We start from the raw sequence: 17,862 nt of genomic DNA, 5'->3' as shown, positions 1-17,862 counted from the left end.
TGTGAAAAAAATAAATTAAAAGGAATTATTGATTATGTTATTGACAAATACTCTTGATCATAACTTAAAAATATGGGATATGTAGTGAATATTTTGATCCATAATTTCGTAGCCCCTTTTCTAGGGAGCCCTCATCATTTCACCTCTCCCCATGCTGAGGATGGTGTTGGCATATCCCTAGTCCGGGGCAGTACCTTAGAGTGGACTTCATTTCCCGGCGCGCCTAGCGGAGCTCAGCGACTTAGGCGTAGTGACGTCGGGGGAGGGAGCTGGCCAGTGCTGAGGGGCCGGACCGGGCTACGGCGGGGGACTAGCAGTCAGCGCCGGAGCCTCGGGAGCTCTGCGCCAGTCTCAGCTCAGCCCAGTGCCGCTGTAGCTCAGGCTAGCCCAGCAAATCCCCGCCCGGCCCGGCCCGGGACATGACAGCCTCCGCCTCTGGGGAGCCGCCCCTGGCGGAGCTGCGGGCCCTGCGCGGGCCCTAAGTGCGCCCATGGAGCGGGACGAGCGGCCGCACAGCCGCGCCGGAGGCTCCTCCGCTTCCCCCGAGCCGCCCCTGGCCCCGGCCCCAGCCCCAGCCCCGGCCCCCGCTGCTGCCCCAGCAGCAGCCCCGGCACCGCGCAACGGTAGGTGCCCCGCGCCCCGCACCTTACCCAAAACTCTGGGCTCCCCCTGCCTCCATCTTCGATTCCCATTTCGGCCTATCCGGCTACCCCTCCTGTTCTAGTCGACCCCAGCATCCGTCCTGGACCTCCATCCTTCTCGGTCTCCTGAGCTCCCACTCTGCCAACCTTCCACACCTCCCAGCTTCTGAACACTTCGCTCTTTTCTTGGGCTCCCTCGCTTCCCAATTTTTTGATCTCCTTTCATCGTTCTCTTTTACCCAAATTCCTCTTCCAGCCTTTCCCTTCTTCCCCTCCCCCCGCCCCATGTCCCAACCCACCCCCACTTTGTCCCTTCCCCCAATCTCTGGACCTCAGTGCCTCTCCCCGTGCATCCGGACTGGAACTCTTCTCTTCTTCGGCCTTCCCCCCAAACCCCCCAGCCAGTCTTTAGACTTCCCCTCCCCCTCCTCCAATTCTTTGGACCCCCATCCCCCACGTTCTCAACCTTTCTAGGACTTGAGTTCCTTAGTTCTCCAGCCCTTTCACTACAATTTCCGGATCTCCTCCCGATTCTTGGACCCTTCTCCCTCCCCCATAACCCAGACCCCTTCTCTTGTCTTCCTCTACTCGTACCCTCCTCTCCTCCACACCCTCTTGCTCTGCGGAACCCTTCTCCTCTCCCTTTTCCTTCCCGCGTTCTTTTCTCCTGAACCCCTCCCCTTCTCCGGACCGGTTTCCTTTACTCCCGACCCCTTTTCTCCCCACCTCACATCTCCCGGCTCTCGACCCCGTCTGCTCTCCTGGATCTCACATCCTCCCAGTTCTCCAGATCCCTCCACCTTCTTCCGGCTGCCTCCACTCCACTCTTCCAATTTCAAATTATCCGGATAATCTCCCCCCTCATCTCTGTCTGTAGCAGACTCTCCCCTTATTCTAGGAGCCTCATCCCTTCCTTCAGCAAGATTTTCAGGACTCACCATTTGCATGTCCTGGCCTCCCCTCCCATTTATCTATTCTGCCCTCCGTTCTCAACACTCCGCTAAACCAGTCTTTCTAAGTCTTCTCTCTTCTCACCTTTCTCAAACATATCCTCTCCCGCCCCCATTTTCTGAACCCTGTCTCCCCTTTTTGGAGTTCTGTTGAATTACCCTTCGTTCCACTAGTACTAATGATCCAGCCTCTTCAATTTTCCCGGCCCTTTTCAATTCCTTAGCCCTCATTCCCCATCTTTCCTATCCCGTAGCTCCCTTGGTTCATCTCCATAGCCCAGTCCCACCTCCTTCCTGTTCCCCCAACACTTCTACTACCTCCCAGGTTCTTTCCGCTGCTCTTTAAATCTTTGAACCACTTTACCTGGGGGCCTGGACGCCACTATCTCCTAGGGTCATTGCCCTAGCTTTATTTTCCACCCTCTGCTTTCACATTTCTCCTAACTCCCTTAGGGTCTCGCCGCAAGGTCTAGCCCCACTTTTCACTGGCTCCTCGAATTCCTTTGGGCTGTGGACTTCTGTTCACCACCCCATCCCTCCACCTATGTTCTCTCTTCTAGCCGTGGCCTCTGTGACTGGTTTTCATTTCTAACCTAACCGTCCATAGTGGTCACAAGTTTTTTCCTATCCCAATCTCATTCTGCTTGGAAAGCAGAGATATAAGGGAGTGATTTCCTCCCTTCCCCCCCAATGATCCCTTCATTGCCTGGTACCCTGACTCACCCCCAGGTGAGCCTTAGAGAGGCTCCTGAGGAACTGGCCCTACAAAGACTTAGTCCCAGTTAGCCCATAGGAGGTTTGGAGATATATATGGGGTCTGGAATGGACTTTGGAAAGAGGGGAATGTGCGTGATGGTGAAGGTGGAGTATCCCTTTGGGTAGCATATATCCCCTCTTTCAGGTCTCTTGGGACCCCGACTAGCTGACTTTTTTTTTGAAGGGGGTGTGTGTGTACTCCTTGACCTGAAGGTTTATTTGTATGTTTGATATAGTTCTTTTCAGTGTTTGCCTTGGGTATGTGTTTATTGGTAAAGTGTAAGAAGCCTTTGTGAGGTCGTAAAAGGTGAACTTTTGAACTTGGAAAGCGCCCTGGAGCAATTAGCTGCTGGAGCAATTGCACCGGGAGTTCTGAATTACAAAGGGTGCTGGGGGACCTGCTATAGCAAATGCTGAAGTGGCAAAACCTCTTTTATTTATTTGCTGTAGCTTCCACCTTTTACACATCTCTGCCTTTCAGAATAAAGAAGAGTAGCTAAGGTTTTTCTCTTCATAGCTTCTTGCAATTATTTAGATAGACTTAGTCATGGAATTATATAATTTGAGCCTTCAAACATTAGACATAAAATGTTAAAGTTGAAAGGAACCAGCTTAGAATGAAATATTAAAGTTGAAAGAGCCACAGTAGAACATTGAGACATAGATAACTGTTAAACCTGGTAGGGATAGTAGAACCTAGCATGCTAGGACTTAGAACTGAAAGGGGTATCTATGAATAAAGAATGTTTTTGCTGTTCCGACTGACTTCTAAGTAAAGCATTTTACATAAAAATAATTGACCACTGTATTGCAGAAATGTCCTTTCAATCTGGTTTAGAACTGAGAGGCATATATTTGGCTTTGAGGGAATCTCTGCCGAATTTGTGACTTCAAGTCTATGCTGACTTTATGGTTTATGAGTAAATTGGGATAAGTTTGTGTTATCTTAATATTTGAATAAAGCACAAGTTTCAGATGAAGAGAAGTTTTTAAAAGTTGAATTGTATTGTGTCTGTTTTGCCCCAAATTAAGATGTGGGGAACGTGGATAAAAGAAGCACTTCTCCGATATTTGGGTGTCATGTGTGGTGGTGTCTTCAGGGACTGACTTCTGAATCATGAGGATGTTTGAAATCAATAAAATCTCCTGTCACACAAAGAGAGGGAACCTGGGACCCAGTTAGAACAGGGAGAAAGAGCCTTGTGGAACAAAGCCTATATATTTAATTCATTGGACTTTTTCCTCTGTAATCTTTTTGATGACTTAGTTTAGTCATTTACTTATGAATATATTAACCCCTGTCTGAAAAAGTTAGTCTGTGATTTGGGCTCTTCCTAGCAAGTCCTGTGTGTGTGTGTGTGTGTGTGTGTGCATGCATGTGTGTGTGTGTGCGCGCACGTTTGTGTAAATATATATGTGTGTATGTGTATATATATATAAATACCCTTTATTTCTTTTATTGTAAGTCTTCACAACCACAAAGATGACAAATCTTAGATTGATTACTTTTGTCTATTTAAAAGCAATATAATAGTTAAGGGGAGGCTAGGAATTGCCTTGGCTATTAATTATTCATTGGTACGTTTTAAGGATCTTTAATGGCAATTTTAACTCATCCAAATTTCCTGTTCATCTTCCTGAATTGGCCAGAGCTAGTTTGAAATGTCAGAATTCTAGCTCTCCTGTGGAAAACAGCATCATTTTAATATTTGACATTTGTCTTATTTAAGGTTGCAGAAGTCTTTTGTGTAAATGAAAGCTATTTCTGCCTTGTAAATGCATGGGAAATTGGGACATTAAGTCTATCAAATAGTTCTAGAATGAAGATGGAATGATCATATTCGATTGGGAGGATGAAATTTCTGACAGTTGATTTTTTCACTATCTTTTGTTCTCTCTTTGATTTAAAGCTTCAATTGGAGTTCCCAAGAGAATCACAGTGTTACTGAAAATAAGTAGCATTCTTCATAAACATTTTTTTTGAATTGTGGTTGAATTTCTTTTGCTTCCTAATTATATATTTCTCTAGAGCAAATGAAGATCTAAAATCATAGAATGAAGAATAATTTCTTTGGAAGGAGCCTTGGAAAGTATCTAATCCAACCTTTTCATTTCTCCTGAAGTACTACACCAAGGAACTTAGTTCTTTTCACTTTTTGCCCTAGTAGCTGATTTCCTTCATTGTAATAAACAGGTCTCTGCCCTGAGGTTTGTAAGCCTTGGGGAGAGTTTTCAGTTTTTATAAAATAGAACTACAGTAAATAAAATAAAAACCACTTAATACTGATAGAAGTATGGAAACAATAAAACCCGCAAATGGAATTTTAGAAATGTTTTCCTGGAGGAATTCCTGGGGATGCTGAATTTACAGTCTTCTAAATGGTTTTTCTGTTCTGTTCCCATTGGTAACAGGACAGCCTGTCTTTGATGCAAGCAGTCTCAACCCTTCCAGGAATTCTTTGTGCTGAGAGGGCAAGATATTTTTCTATTGCTGTCCAGTAGGGTCTTATACAACAAACACATTTGCTCAACTGTAGTTATAACTAAAAGAGGACTGTAGAAGGGCTTCCAGGAGAAAAAGGGATAATTTGGGGATGCCAATGGTTCATTTTATTTGAGAAGAATAGCTGGCAAATTTTCAAGTATGGGCATACTTCTTACTTAACAAGAGCTAATTGGGTCTTCAAAAACATCAGTTGGGGAAAAACGTCAGAGGGGTATTTATTTGTACAAGAACAATATAAAAAATGGAAAATATGGTTTGGTTATACTATATTCATTGTTATTGTATGGCCAACTTATATGGTTAAAATTATTATATAGAATGGTCTAAGGACAGTGCAGTTTTGAGAATCTTGGTTCAATGTTAAGCTTTTAAAGCTTTAATTAAAATTAGTTTAATTTAATTAAAAGTATTTGTGCTTCAATGACTTAAAACTGTATTTAGACTTTTGGGACACCCTGGACTTTGACCTGTAACTTGGACTTGATGATTGGAGATCCTTTCCCCTTCCAAATTCTAAATTCAATTCAATAAATTAAGCATTTTTTATTGTATACACAGCACTTATGGGAGGGGGGGTAGTATAGATAGTTTAGATAAAATATGTCTTGTCTTCTTGGAGCTTACTTTTTTTCCCACTAGGGAGTCAAATATTCGCATATGTATTCTTCAGTATCATATTTAAGTTCTTTAGAAAGGTGGGAAGAAAAGTGCTATGTAATTGGGGAACTTGTTACGTTCTGTTGGGAACAGGAGACACTTAGCGACTTTAAGGAGGGAAAGGCCATTTGAGTTAGGGTTAAAAGAATGGTTAGACATTCACTAGAAGGAGTGGAGGCAATAGAGAATATTTTGGGCATTAAACATATTTAGGTGTAAAATTTTGAGCTTGTTTTGGAACAGAATAATCTAGTGTGACTTGAATTATGTTGAGGAAAGTATGGGAGAGGCCAGAAAGATATGGGAGGCATCCTATTATAGAGAACTTAAAACTCTGGAATTAACATATCTAGGAAGCTACTGGAGGGAAGGTGGGGATCAGAATTAAAACATTTTAAAATTTAGAAAATTTTGGAAGATTTGAGCTATTTTGCCAAAACATTGCTGAGGAAAGTAATACTAGTATTGGGGTTGAAGGTTTAAATGAAACTATTAATATTTGCATTTACATGTCAGTGGATTCAACTTCAGTTTTGGCCTACTTTTAAATTACTATTCTTTTGTCGTGACAATTAGGGAGAAAGTGTAGAAAGAAGAAGCTCAGTTCCTACTCTACCACTAATTGCTGGCACTCCAAAAACCTCAAAACTGGTTTGTAAAATACCTGGTGGGGAAGGGGATTTCCCCAGTGTGTACATATAATTTTACTTTCAGAGATCTAGGATTGTATTGAATGTAGAGGCAATTAATACTCAGAACTATTCAGGTCTCTTGTTGAATTCTTAACTAATGCTTTCAAGCTGTCTTAAAATGCCAGCGCTTTCAGGAAACCTTTCCTGATACCCCCAACAACTTTTTCTCTCTCTGATGCTCTCCTATAGTGGAAAGAGCCTTAGTCTTAGTATCTAAGAGCATGAGTTCAAATTCTGGCTCCATCATTTACTAGCCATATGATCCTGGGTTAGTTATCTAACCTTACCTTACAGTTTCCTCATCTGTAAAATGGGACAATAATATGTGCCCTACCTGTCCTACAGAGTGGTTGTGAAGAAAGTACTTAAAAATGAGACCTAGTATATTGATATGTTGTATGTGCCTTAATCCCCGACCAGAGCTCCATGATAAGGGTTCTATTCCAGCCAACTCTTTCAGCTTCCAGCTTTCAGAAGAGTGCTCTATACATAGTAGACATTTTTCTAAGTAACAACTTTTATTTATGGAGTTACCTCAAAGACTTGGGAGGAAAACTCGTACTATCTGCTTCTCAGAGTTTTTGTGAGAAATGTTTATTAAACCTTAAAGATGTTTTATTATTTCCATTTTACAGATGAAGAAACTGATTTCCCCAGTCACATAGGAAATATTGGAGCTGGGATGAATGATTAATATGTTCACATAATTTTGTATTTAATTATATTTTCTGGTTTATATGAGGTTTTTCTAACTTTAAATATCTTTTACATCTGGGAAGCTACTTCTACTTCTCTTGAGGAAGATTCTTTTACTCCATTGTTAAGAAGCTAATCTAGATACTGGGTAGTCTTGTCTTCAGTTTCCTTTTCTTGTATTTACTCCAGAAATGTGCTGATTCTTTTTCTCCATTTTAGCAGAATTTAATACCCTCCCTTTGTTGACTATTTCCAATGAATATAATTGGTATGAAAGCTAAAGTTTTGGCCAATTACCTTTGAAGAGTAATATTTATATTGGTTAATATTCTTTTCTTCTTTTTTTTTTAAAGCCTGAGGCATTCAAATGTTCCTTCTATTATTGTGAACTTAGCTATATCCCTCTTCTGTGAGAGAACTGTGTCAAAGTTGTAGGGAAAATCAAAGAATTCCTTGACCAAGAACAGATAAACACTTTAGAGAATGAAGGTTGGGGGTTGGTTGAGGGTGGAACAGGAGGGGAACAGAGGGGGAACAATTGATCCTTTGGTTTTCAGGAAAGTTTGTAAGGTTTGGGTTTTTTTTTCTCCCTTAGTTTTTTTTCAAACAGTCATTAGCAACAACAAAAAATTAAAATTATTGCACACGGAGTCATGAACATTATTACTTTTTTACGTGATAGTAACGTTAACTTGGCAATAACAGCTTGTTTGCTTCTTTTTGTGTGTCTTCTTTTGAACTCTAAGATAATTCTTTTGATTTAGTGGCTGATTTGTTGTTGTTTTTCCATAGGTGTTGGGTGTTCTATGTTTTCCTTGAAAGGTTAAGACTTAGTCTTTCAGACTCTTATTCACACAACTCTTTAATGGTTTCATGTTTTAAACAAGATAGCCACCAGGAGTAATTGTAGCTTGGGTTGTGAATTCATTTATTTGCAAGCGATCAAGTTTGAATGAAAACCTTTTCTTTGCTGACTTTTGCATCCATGAAGTTAACTACAAAAATTTTCTCTCTTTTCCCCTAACTTCTGAATTAAGTATTCTTGGTTTTGATGTATTCCTTCAGTGAAAAATGGAGATTTAGGAACATCAGAAGATAACAAAAACTTGGCTGCACCACATCATGTCTTTTACTAGCTGTCGGATCCTGGGCAAGCCACTTTATGCTCACTAAGCATGTTTTCTCATCTGTATAATGGGGATAATGATGCTTGCAAGCAGTAACTCAAGAGTGGGTATTATGGGGAAAGTGCTTTAATAAAAATTAAAGCCTATAGACCCAGGATTTGTTATTACAGTTATCTTGTGTGTATGCCATAATTCCATATGAACCTGTGTAAATAAATCCCAAAGAGCATAAATTGAATCTTATCTAAACTTGGTATCTTGAACAGTTGTCTGAACACAGTGGGTGTTAAGTATATTAAGTGCATGAGTTTGTCTAGTTCCTTTGGAATGACCTCCCCCAGGGTAGAATATTTCTTGATGGAAATTTAAAATATAACCCTTTACCGGTCTCCGATTGGCATATTATAGGATGCCTAACTCTTTCCCTAGAGAAAGTTGAAGGCCTGGTAATGTGGAGAGATGATCTCTTAGACTCACTCCCACTGTCTTTTATAAATTATGCTACAAAGACAATTTCTTGGCTGCCTGAGATGCCTTTCAAAATTCCTTATTAGGTGTGAGTCTTATCGCAGCTTCTAACCACTTCCCTGGGAGAAGAAAGAGTCTATCCTGTTGATACAATGATTATTTAAATCTGGCTTCCTCAGTGTAACCTGGTAATTCTAATTAACAGTGATTTACTTTGGAAGCGGATCAGGCTTCCCTGGGCTGCAGGCTGGTGGGTTAAATTGCTTCTCCACCCTCCCATCTCCAGCTGCCCTATGTCTTTTGATCCCCAGGCTACAGCGATTGGCCTTTGAGCAGGTTAACTCCAAATTGTTTTGAAAATCCCCAACTTTGGAGGTACTCTTTTTGACATTTTTGGCATTTGAAGACCAAGGAAAAAATCGAATATTAACTTCCTCTACTGGAAGGGAACCATTCTGAATTTTAAACATATGGGGTAGACTTTGAAATATTTCTTAGGATCCTCAGTGGAGATCTCAGTCACCTAAATAATAATGGAAACACTTGGTTATTTACATTTTGTCAATGAAAGGATTTCTGAAAAGAGCTGCTTTGCTTTATCAACCCACTGTAGTGTTACCATGCTCTTCAAAACTCTTGCATTGTATGTGAGAAACTAATTACCTCCCTCCACCCAAAAGTAGCCTTTGCCAACAATGTGGAAATTTGGTTTATCTTAACAAAGTAAGAGATCTGAAGCATCTAGAAGAGAACTAGATCTAATAGAATACAAGTCCTAGAGGGCAGACACTCTTGTGTTTCTAAATCTCCAGTGGGGCACATAGTGGGCACTTAATAGTTAATGAATGATAATTTTTTGGATACAGTAGACTTGTGGCCTGCTTCTTCCATTCACTATATTTCTTAAAGTCTCTTTATTCATCTCTAAGGTAATGTGCAACTATTATTCTCTTATAGAAGCACTTTGGAAATGTGAGTAATTATTTTATTTATTAGATGTCTGATTTTAAGCAAGTGGCTTCATTTGCCTGGACCTTAGTTTACTCACTTGTAAAAATAGGCAGTTTGACTAAGTGATCTCTAAAGACTTTTCTAACTCGAATATTCTTCTAAGTTCCATTCTATAATTCTAGAATAAGATAATTAAAAATACATTTCTTATCTCTATATAGAAATGCCTTGATTGATCATGACTTTAAAAAATGCTTTGTAGAAAATTGCTTTATAAAAGTATCATCAAATGTTGAAACCACTGGGTCTTGTCATATTTTTCTTCTAGTTATTTTATACCAGCAAACTATTCAAGTAGAAACCACAGATGGCAGTAGTAGTGTATCTCTTTTCCAATCTGATACTTAAAGACATATATGGATATAGTCCTACAGATCTAGATATATACATATCTATCTCTTTATCTGTCACTCTGTCTCTATATCTAACTCCATGTACCACTGCTATGTCAGCTGCTAGCTATAGTGTTCCTGAAATCCAATACCAGGACAGCAAAATGTTATGTGTTCTTGGGAGAAATTAGGAAATTTAATGGAAAGACCCCCACTTAGTGTTTTGGGCTAGAATGGTAATTCATGACTATAGGATATTTTGAGTGTGCTGGAGATGATTTGATATTTTTGATATGTAGTAGTAGTAGTAGTAGTAGTAGTAGTAGTAGTAGTAGTAGTAGTAGTATACCCCTTAAGCAATAGCTCTAAGGGTTATTTATTCAGGTAATTAATTATTTGCACTGGAGGCAATTTGGGTTTAGCTGTTTTATAGTGGAAAGGTTTTGAAATTAGGAGTTGGAATCCATCATTTGCTTCTTATTAGCTGTGTAACTCCTGGACAAGTTACTTTACCTTAATTGTACCTCATCTGTAAAGTGGGCATAGTGATTGATACATGTACTACTCTTCTCAGGGCTCTTTTATTCTCATCATATATGTAAAGATTTCTGTAACCTATACCACAACATAAATAATGTAAAAATTAGTCATAGTCCAACAACCAAGGAATTTTCATAATTTTCAAATGGAAAAATTAATTCTTCAAATAAAAATTACTTCCTCTTAAAATCTGTTAGCCTTTTAGGATTTTTCTTTAATATATAATTCATAGACTCAGGAATAGAAAAGACTCAAGGCTGGCTAATTAAAATCTCTCATTTGCACAAATAAGAAAACCAAGGTTCAGAAAAAGTGACTTACCCAGGGCCACATAATTAATGGAAAGAGTAATGAAGAAATCAGGAGCCTTCCAGTCCTAGCTCTGTCACTAATTTACTGTGATAGGGGTTAGGTCACTTTCTTTTGACCTTAATATCTCCTCTTCTGTACATTAAGGGGACAGGGGAGGTTGGATTGAATGGTCTCTGAAGTCCTTTTCTAAGCCTTAACATTCAGTGTTTTCTTTCAAAGCTGAGATCCTATGATTCTTATCAGTCAATCTATAGAATTGATTAATATGAGCTCTAGTTCTAGAAGGAATGGAAAGGAGACAGTATTCAATTAATTAAAAAAAATGACCACCAAGCCTTTTTCTGTGCTTCATAGTTGTAGATTTTTAAAAATTTCAATAATGAAACAGCTGGGTATTGCCAGCTTTCTTATCTGTTTTATTTATTTAGAACAGAATCAAAGGGGAGCATTCTTCCTAATTATACCCTGTCCTTACCATGTTCTCAGATATCTTTTGTTAGCTGATACTGGAAACCTTTTGCTTGACCCTTCATTATCTTAGTTGTGGCTACAATGGAGGCTAATAGGAAATTAGTCTTTCTCAACAGTGGGATCACAATTTGGATAAATAATAAATAACAGTATTGTAAGTGTGAGTATTCTGATAATATTTCTAGTGTTTTTTGTCACAACACCTAAGAGAGTCACCCTCACCTTAGAGATGAAACTGAGGCTGCTCACACAGCTAGTTTAACATGTCAAACTAGGGATTCAAACTTCAGGTTCTTTGTGCTCTGTCACAGCTGCTTCTCAGTACCATATTTGTTAATAGGTAGACCTCAGAAATACTGATGTGTGATGGACACAAATCTATACATTTTCAAATCTAGAAGATTTTTGGCTGGAAGGAAAAGGGGGTATATGCTAGCATTGTTTAGAGTGTTAGGGTTTGGGGAATTATATAAAAATTTCAAGAGATTTTCTTTGGTGTATTATTCCCTCAATCAAACCAGATCTCAACCTTTCCTATTGTAGTAGATATTTTCATGAGCTGCAGGGGGAAAAAAAATTCTCTTCAGTGACCAGCTTTCTGGGAAATGAAGAACCTTTCCAAGAAGCTAGTCTGCAGACCAGGGAGACATAATCTGGATCCTGTACTCAAAACCTTTCTACCTTGGTAGAAGCAGCCAGAGGCTATGTTCCAGGGTCATTGACTAAGAACTCAATATCACAATTTGGTGGTCATTGAATTTTTTCAGTTATGATGTTTGGGGAATTTGAGCCATTTAAAACTTGGTTTTCCCAAATGGCTTTCTCCTGTCTTGATCTCTTTGAAACTTTGTTAACCTAAATGTATTTATCATGTTATGTTTGTGTCTTCTCCCATACTAAGCTGTGGCTCCTTGAGGACAGAGAGCAGATCTCAGTTAAGTTCTGGCTCTAGTTCTGGCACAGTGCCCTGTATATTTAGGACTTAATTAGTTTTTTGTATTAACATCTTCCTCAACTAGCAATTAAAAAAAAATACAGTTCAAGCCAGTAAAGAATCAGTATTTCAATTTCAGCCCTGAGACTGAGACTGCCCCTGTCTCTGGTGTGAATGACATTTTAGTGTAAGTCAATTACTTTGTTGTTAAGGGGGTTAGGGCAGTTGCTAGGTAGAAGTCATTCTGTGGTAAGCCAGTAAGCTGAAGAAATGTCACATAACAATGTGAATAACAATGAGTTACAGGATCAGAATTTCCACTGAAGCTTGGTGTGGGGATTAAAGGCCAGGAAAGTGTTTGGGGGAGGGGGATGGTAGAAGTCATTTTTGGGGAGTTCCATATCATCTAGATGGAACACATTTTTAAAGTGTTTTTATTTTATATTGCTGTTATAGTTCAGTCATGAGAAACAATTGACTGCCTTTATGGAATTCACTCAACAAACATTTGTTAAAGACCTATGATAATGCCAGACACTATTAGGTATTGGGCATACAAAGACCAAAAAAAAGTAGCCCTTGCCCTCAAAGTGCTTCCAGTCATTGGAAACAACATATACAAAGAAAAGCAAATATAAATATATATGTCTCTCCCTCTCTCTAAATATATATGTACAGACAACATAATTGGAGGGGGAAGGACAAGAGGACTATAACTAGGACTATAACTAGAAAATCTTGATAGGCTTCCTTTATGTTACTTAAACTGTTTTTTTAGGAAACTGTGGATTCCAGGGTATGGATAAAATGTTCAAAAGCACAGATGTAAAATCAATAAGACTTGGTAGCTAATTGACTATGGGGTTTGAGGGAAGAGTTGGATGACTCTTAAGGTTTTAAACCTTTGGATTGGAAGGGTGGTGATGACTGATAGAAATAGGGAAGTAAAGAAAAAAGAGGTTGGTTGAGGGAGGTGATGTCTTTTTAAGATGAGTTGAGTTTGAGATGCTCATGGAGAGAGATCCCATAGGCAGTTGGTACAGAATCCTAAACAAGAGAACAGTTTAGGAGTTGTCTGGGATCTTGGAATATGACCCATCCTTAGAGATATAACCTAATTGCCTCATTTTATAGATGGCAGTACTAAACCCATAGAAGGTAAGTGGCTTATTTAGAGTTAAGCAGCTAGTTAATTGAAAGAATTGAAGTGATAAACTTATTGTCTTTTGAAAGTAGTTCATTCATTTATTGGATAAAACTTAATTTAAAATTCTTTCTCAAATAAAATCTGTCAACCTATAACTTTAACTCATCATTCCCGGTTCTCCCTGTGGACCAGTCAAAATAAGACTGCTTCTGTGTTAAAGGTCTTTAGATATTTGGAGATAGCTCCCATGTCTCCTCTGAAGTGTTCTGCTCCATAAACCAAATATTGTTTCTTTGGTGGTTCTTCAATCAAGGACACTGGAATGAGAGTCAGAACTACTGGGTTCTATGGAGCTCCTACTTTGCCATTTGACCCCATCTCTGGACCATAGTTAACTTGTCTGAATAAAATAGGAAGGCTGTACTAGATGATTTTTGAAGTCTCTGAGGTCAGAAACTTCTGATTCTACTAAACAAATTATGCCTTTCCAGCAGGAAAATACTCTTATGGATCTGAAAGATTTTGTTATTGAGAATAGGAAAAACTGGGCTAACAAAGTGGGGGGGGCTAAATTAGCTTGTAGGAGAGGAGAAATTTAAATCAACAAACATGAATCAGAGACTGATTGTGCAGAGCTCAGGACTAGAGATAGTTATGACACAAATCCTGCCCTTGGGGAGCTTGTAATTTTAAGCAGTCAAGGACACTATACCAATGCTAGGGTACAGAGGGAGAGAGAGGTAAATATTAAAAAGACTAAACAGTAACGATAAACTCACTTTCATCTGGAGAAGAGTCAGAGGCTTCATGGAAGATCAAAGTTGGATCTTGGAGGAAGAGAAGAACTTTAATACAGAGGAAGCAGGAGTAGGAGACAGTTAGGTGACTCAGTGGATATAGCACTTGGCCTGGTATCAGAAAAATCTGAGTTCAAATCCATCCTCAGATGCTTAGTAGCTATATGATCTTAAGCAAGTCACTTAACTCCCTCCCGTTTGTCTTAGTCTACTGGAGAAGGAAATGGCAAATCACTCCAGTAAGTGCAAAGAAAACCCCATGGATATCATGGGGTCATGAGGAGAGTTGGGCATGACTGAATAAACAAAAAGCATTAGTAAAAGCATAGAGAATAATTGTTTGGAATGGAGAATTAATGAAGGGACGTGGTATGAGAGAGGGACATGTCAGTTGTACCAAAATATAGAGGGCCTTCAAGGCCATTTATCAAAATGTTATTTTTTATCTTGTATCATATTTCTATGGCACTTTAAGTTTTGAAAAGCATATTGCCTTCCCCAGACCCTGTGAGGTAAGTAGTGTGATCATTATCCTCACTTTTTTAGATCAGCAAACTGAAGATTAGAGAAATCAAATAATTTTTCCATAGTCATGCAGCCAGTAAAGGCAAAACCAGGATATGAGCCTTGATCTTCTGAATCCAAGTCCAGTATGTTTTCCATCTTCCCATATAGTAGATCTTGAAGAATTGCTGAAGGATCTTGAGTAGAGGAACAACATAGTTAGAGCTATGTACAGTATTAGGAATGTTACTTTATTAGGTAGTGTTGTGAAGGAGGGATTGTAGAAGAGAGAAGTTGGAAGCAGAGATCCTATAGTAATAGTTCAGGAAGAGATGAGAAGGCTCGAAGTAGATTAGTTACTGTGGGAGATGACAGGATAGAAGAGATAAGAGAAGTAGAAATAAGTAGGTTAGGCAGTTCATTGTGGAGATGGAGGGAAATGGAAAGAATAAAAAGTGAGGTTTGAGAAAGCTGGGTTTTAATTGCCAAGGAGGATTCAAGAGAAGATGTGAGGCTCAAATTGTGGTCAAAGAGTATGCTTGTATACATGTAATCATATAGGCTGGACTTCTTTGGATAGCTTCCCTAATGTTGGGTCTAGTAAATTTAAGTATAATGTAGTTGTTTCTTGGCAAACTGCTAGCTTAAAGAGAGAGATATTATAATTATAATACTAGTCTTTTGCTAGTATCCCTAAGAAGGCTAGAAAGGGCTCATGAGCTCAATTCTTTTCCATCAAATGACAGTGGTTTCATTGTTTAGAAAAGGGGATAATATGTTCAATGATATCCATTGGAGTTAGACCTTTAAGAGATTAATTAGAATTTAATTACTTCCCCTTATTTTACATAGAGAACAAGTGGCTCAGAAGATCTTGCCCAAGGTCATACTGATTAGTAAGTGACACAGTTGGAACTTGAAACTTATATCCTCCAACTCTAAATCCTGTGCTCTCTCCCCTCTGCCATAGTTGCTTCTTTTGTCAGAGTGAATCTTGAGGCAAAAGGACCTGAAGTAGAGTCCTGAATTTGTTACTTGTTGAATAATCTTGGACAAATCATTTTATCTCCTTGAACTTTACTCAGCTTCCTCATCTGTACAATGGGGCTAATAAACCTTGCCTTAACATAGGCTCATAGCTTTAGAGGTAGAAGGGGTTTCAGGGGCCAAGTAGTTCAGCCTTTTCACTTTATAGATGGTCACTGACCACCAGGCAGGTAATCTCAATCTAAGGTCACAGTAAATGTAAGAGGTGGGATTTGAACCCAAGACCTCCATGGACCTCTATAGCCAATGGAATTAAAAACAAAATAGATCATTCTACTTACCAATCATATAAGATGGTTGTGAAGAAAATTCTTTCTGAAACAAAGTGCTATTGAAAGGGGCTATTAATATTTTTATTATAATCTATTTCTTCGAGACAATCGGTCTATGTTGGCAAAGTAGTTTTGATTCAGAGTTCTTGGGACCTATGCATCATTCCATCAGCATCTTGAAAAGATTCTCTTTAGACCAGATGACCCACACTAGAGAATTCCAGAATCATTAAAAAAAAATCTTCTGAATAACAAGAGAGACCTTTTTAAATGTTGTAGGTCAGTAAAAGGGAAGCCCAGCAGGAAGGGGTGGGTGGTATAAGAGTGGGGGAGGGTGCAGTACTACTAGAGTGAGGTGGGATTTAAGTTTTTTAGGGGGAGGGGAGACTTAGAGAAGAGTAAGAGCCATGGTTGAAATATTCATCAATCATTTTACTGGCACCAGGAAACCAATCAGCCTTTTAGAGAGTAAAACATAATCAATCACATAATGGAGAATTACAATTGTCCCCCCCCACCCCGGAAAATTCCTTTTCATGCCGACAGATCAAATCTTTGAGGTAGCTAGCTTGGCAGGAATTTAAAGCTGGCTAATTGCATGCAGCTCTGGAAGGTACCATAGAAAAGAGATTAACTTAGCATTTGGGAAAGGTGGAATGTTTTTATATGCAATCAGGAGATGTCATAAAACACAGCAGAATGAACTTTATTGTAAAAGCCTTCCCAGTAGTTGTTTTTTTTAAGTTATGGAGAAGTCAGAATTATATAATATTAAAACATAAATGTTAGAGCTCAGGTGGTGGTTCAACTTCTCCTTCCCCACTTTACAGATGAGGACCCTGAGGCTCCCAAGATTGGGAAAGAGTACTTAAGGTCGCACGCCAAGTTACTGCCAGTGTAGTTTTATTTATGACATGTGTTGGTCCATTCCTTTTTAATTTTGTTGAGAAACCTAATTCATGTGCCTTTTATCTCCCATTCCTCTTCTTCCTTTAACTAGCTTTCCCACACTGCTTGGATTCTTTTCCTTCTTGTTGAAATAGAATGTCTTGCCAGTCAACAGGCATGTATTAAGAACCTTTCTATGTGCCAGGAACTTTTGGAGATCAGGAATACAAAAATCCATGCCAAGGATTTGGATCTTGCCTTCTATCTATTAGGGCAGGCAGGGAGAGAAAACATGTATAGAGAATAGATGAGGTGATTTTTTTTTTTGAGAGAATACACTAGAAGGATCTAGAAAAATCTTGTGTTGGAAGTGACACTTAATCTGAGCTTTGAAGAAAACAAGGGAGTTGAAGGTAGAAGACAGGAAGGAAGACATTTCAGGCATGGGGTGGGGAGGGGGAAGTCAGTGCAAAGGCACAGAGACCAGAGATGGAATGTCTTTTGTAAGGAATAGAAAGATGAGTTTGCCTAGAATGTAGAGTGTTGTGCAATTACATGTCAAGTGTGTACAGACTTGCTTTAACATCTCATTGTGGTCCCGTAATTCGGTAGCCTATTCTACTCTGGGATAGTTTCTTGGTTATTGTTGAATCATGAGTAGTAAAGATATTCAACAGGAACCATCCTTTTTTCCAGAATTCTCAGAACAAACACACACACAATTTTAAATTTTGGAACAAAATTTTACCTATTTGTTGTTGATATGGTTTATTTAGAATATCATGGGGGAACCAGTAGTTGTCAGCAAAGCTTTAGGCTTCAATATAAAGGGCATAAGGATGATCAGTATTTCTAGGTGATAACCAAACTCAAGGAGCCAATAATAGACACATAAGTTCTATCCAAAATATCTACAAAATGCATAAAATATTTGGTAATTAATCTATCAAAGTACACTCAACTACCTATATAGGTTCAGTTACAAAATGCTCAAGTATTTTTGTCATTCTTTGTATTCCTAGCACTTAGCACAACACCTGGCATATGGTAAGTATTTAATAAATTATTGGGAATGACTGACTTATTAAAGAAATAAAGAATAGAGTATTTGTAA

At 38.9% G+C, this 17,862-nt stretch overlaps 1 protein-coding gene across 5 annotated transcripts in view; it reads left to right on the top strand.

Annotated features, from left to right (window-relative positions):
* The first annotated feature begins 229 nt into the window (after positions 1 to 229).
* The window catches only part of NR6A1 (nuclear receptor subfamily 6 group A member 1), a 261,882-nt gene continuing 244,249 nt past the window's right edge, over positions 230 to 17,862 (top strand). For 2 of the 5 annotated variants that reach the window (XM_056812122.1, XM_056812121.1), the window contains exon 1: positions 233 to 623. In XM_056812122.1, the coding sequence (XP_056668100.1) occupies positions 491 to 623 (133 nt within the window). In that variant the 5' untranslated portion in view covers positions 233 to 490. Of the gene's footprint in view, positions 624 to 17,862 lie in introns of all 5 variants that reach the window. The other 3 variants (XM_056812120.1, XM_056812123.1, XM_056812119.1) reach the window with 3 other exon arrangements.

This window comes from Monodelphis domestica, chromosome 1 (assembly GCF_027887165.1).
Source record: "Monodelphis domestica isolate mMonDom1 chromosome 1, mMonDom1.pri, whole genome shotgun sequence".
Classification (NCBI taxonomy): Eukaryota; Metazoa; Chordata; class Mammalia; order Didelphimorphia; family Didelphidae; genus Monodelphis; species Monodelphis domestica.
The sequence above is the reverse complement of the archived record's forward strand: the minus strand, read 5'-3'. Positions and strand labels throughout refer to the sequence as shown.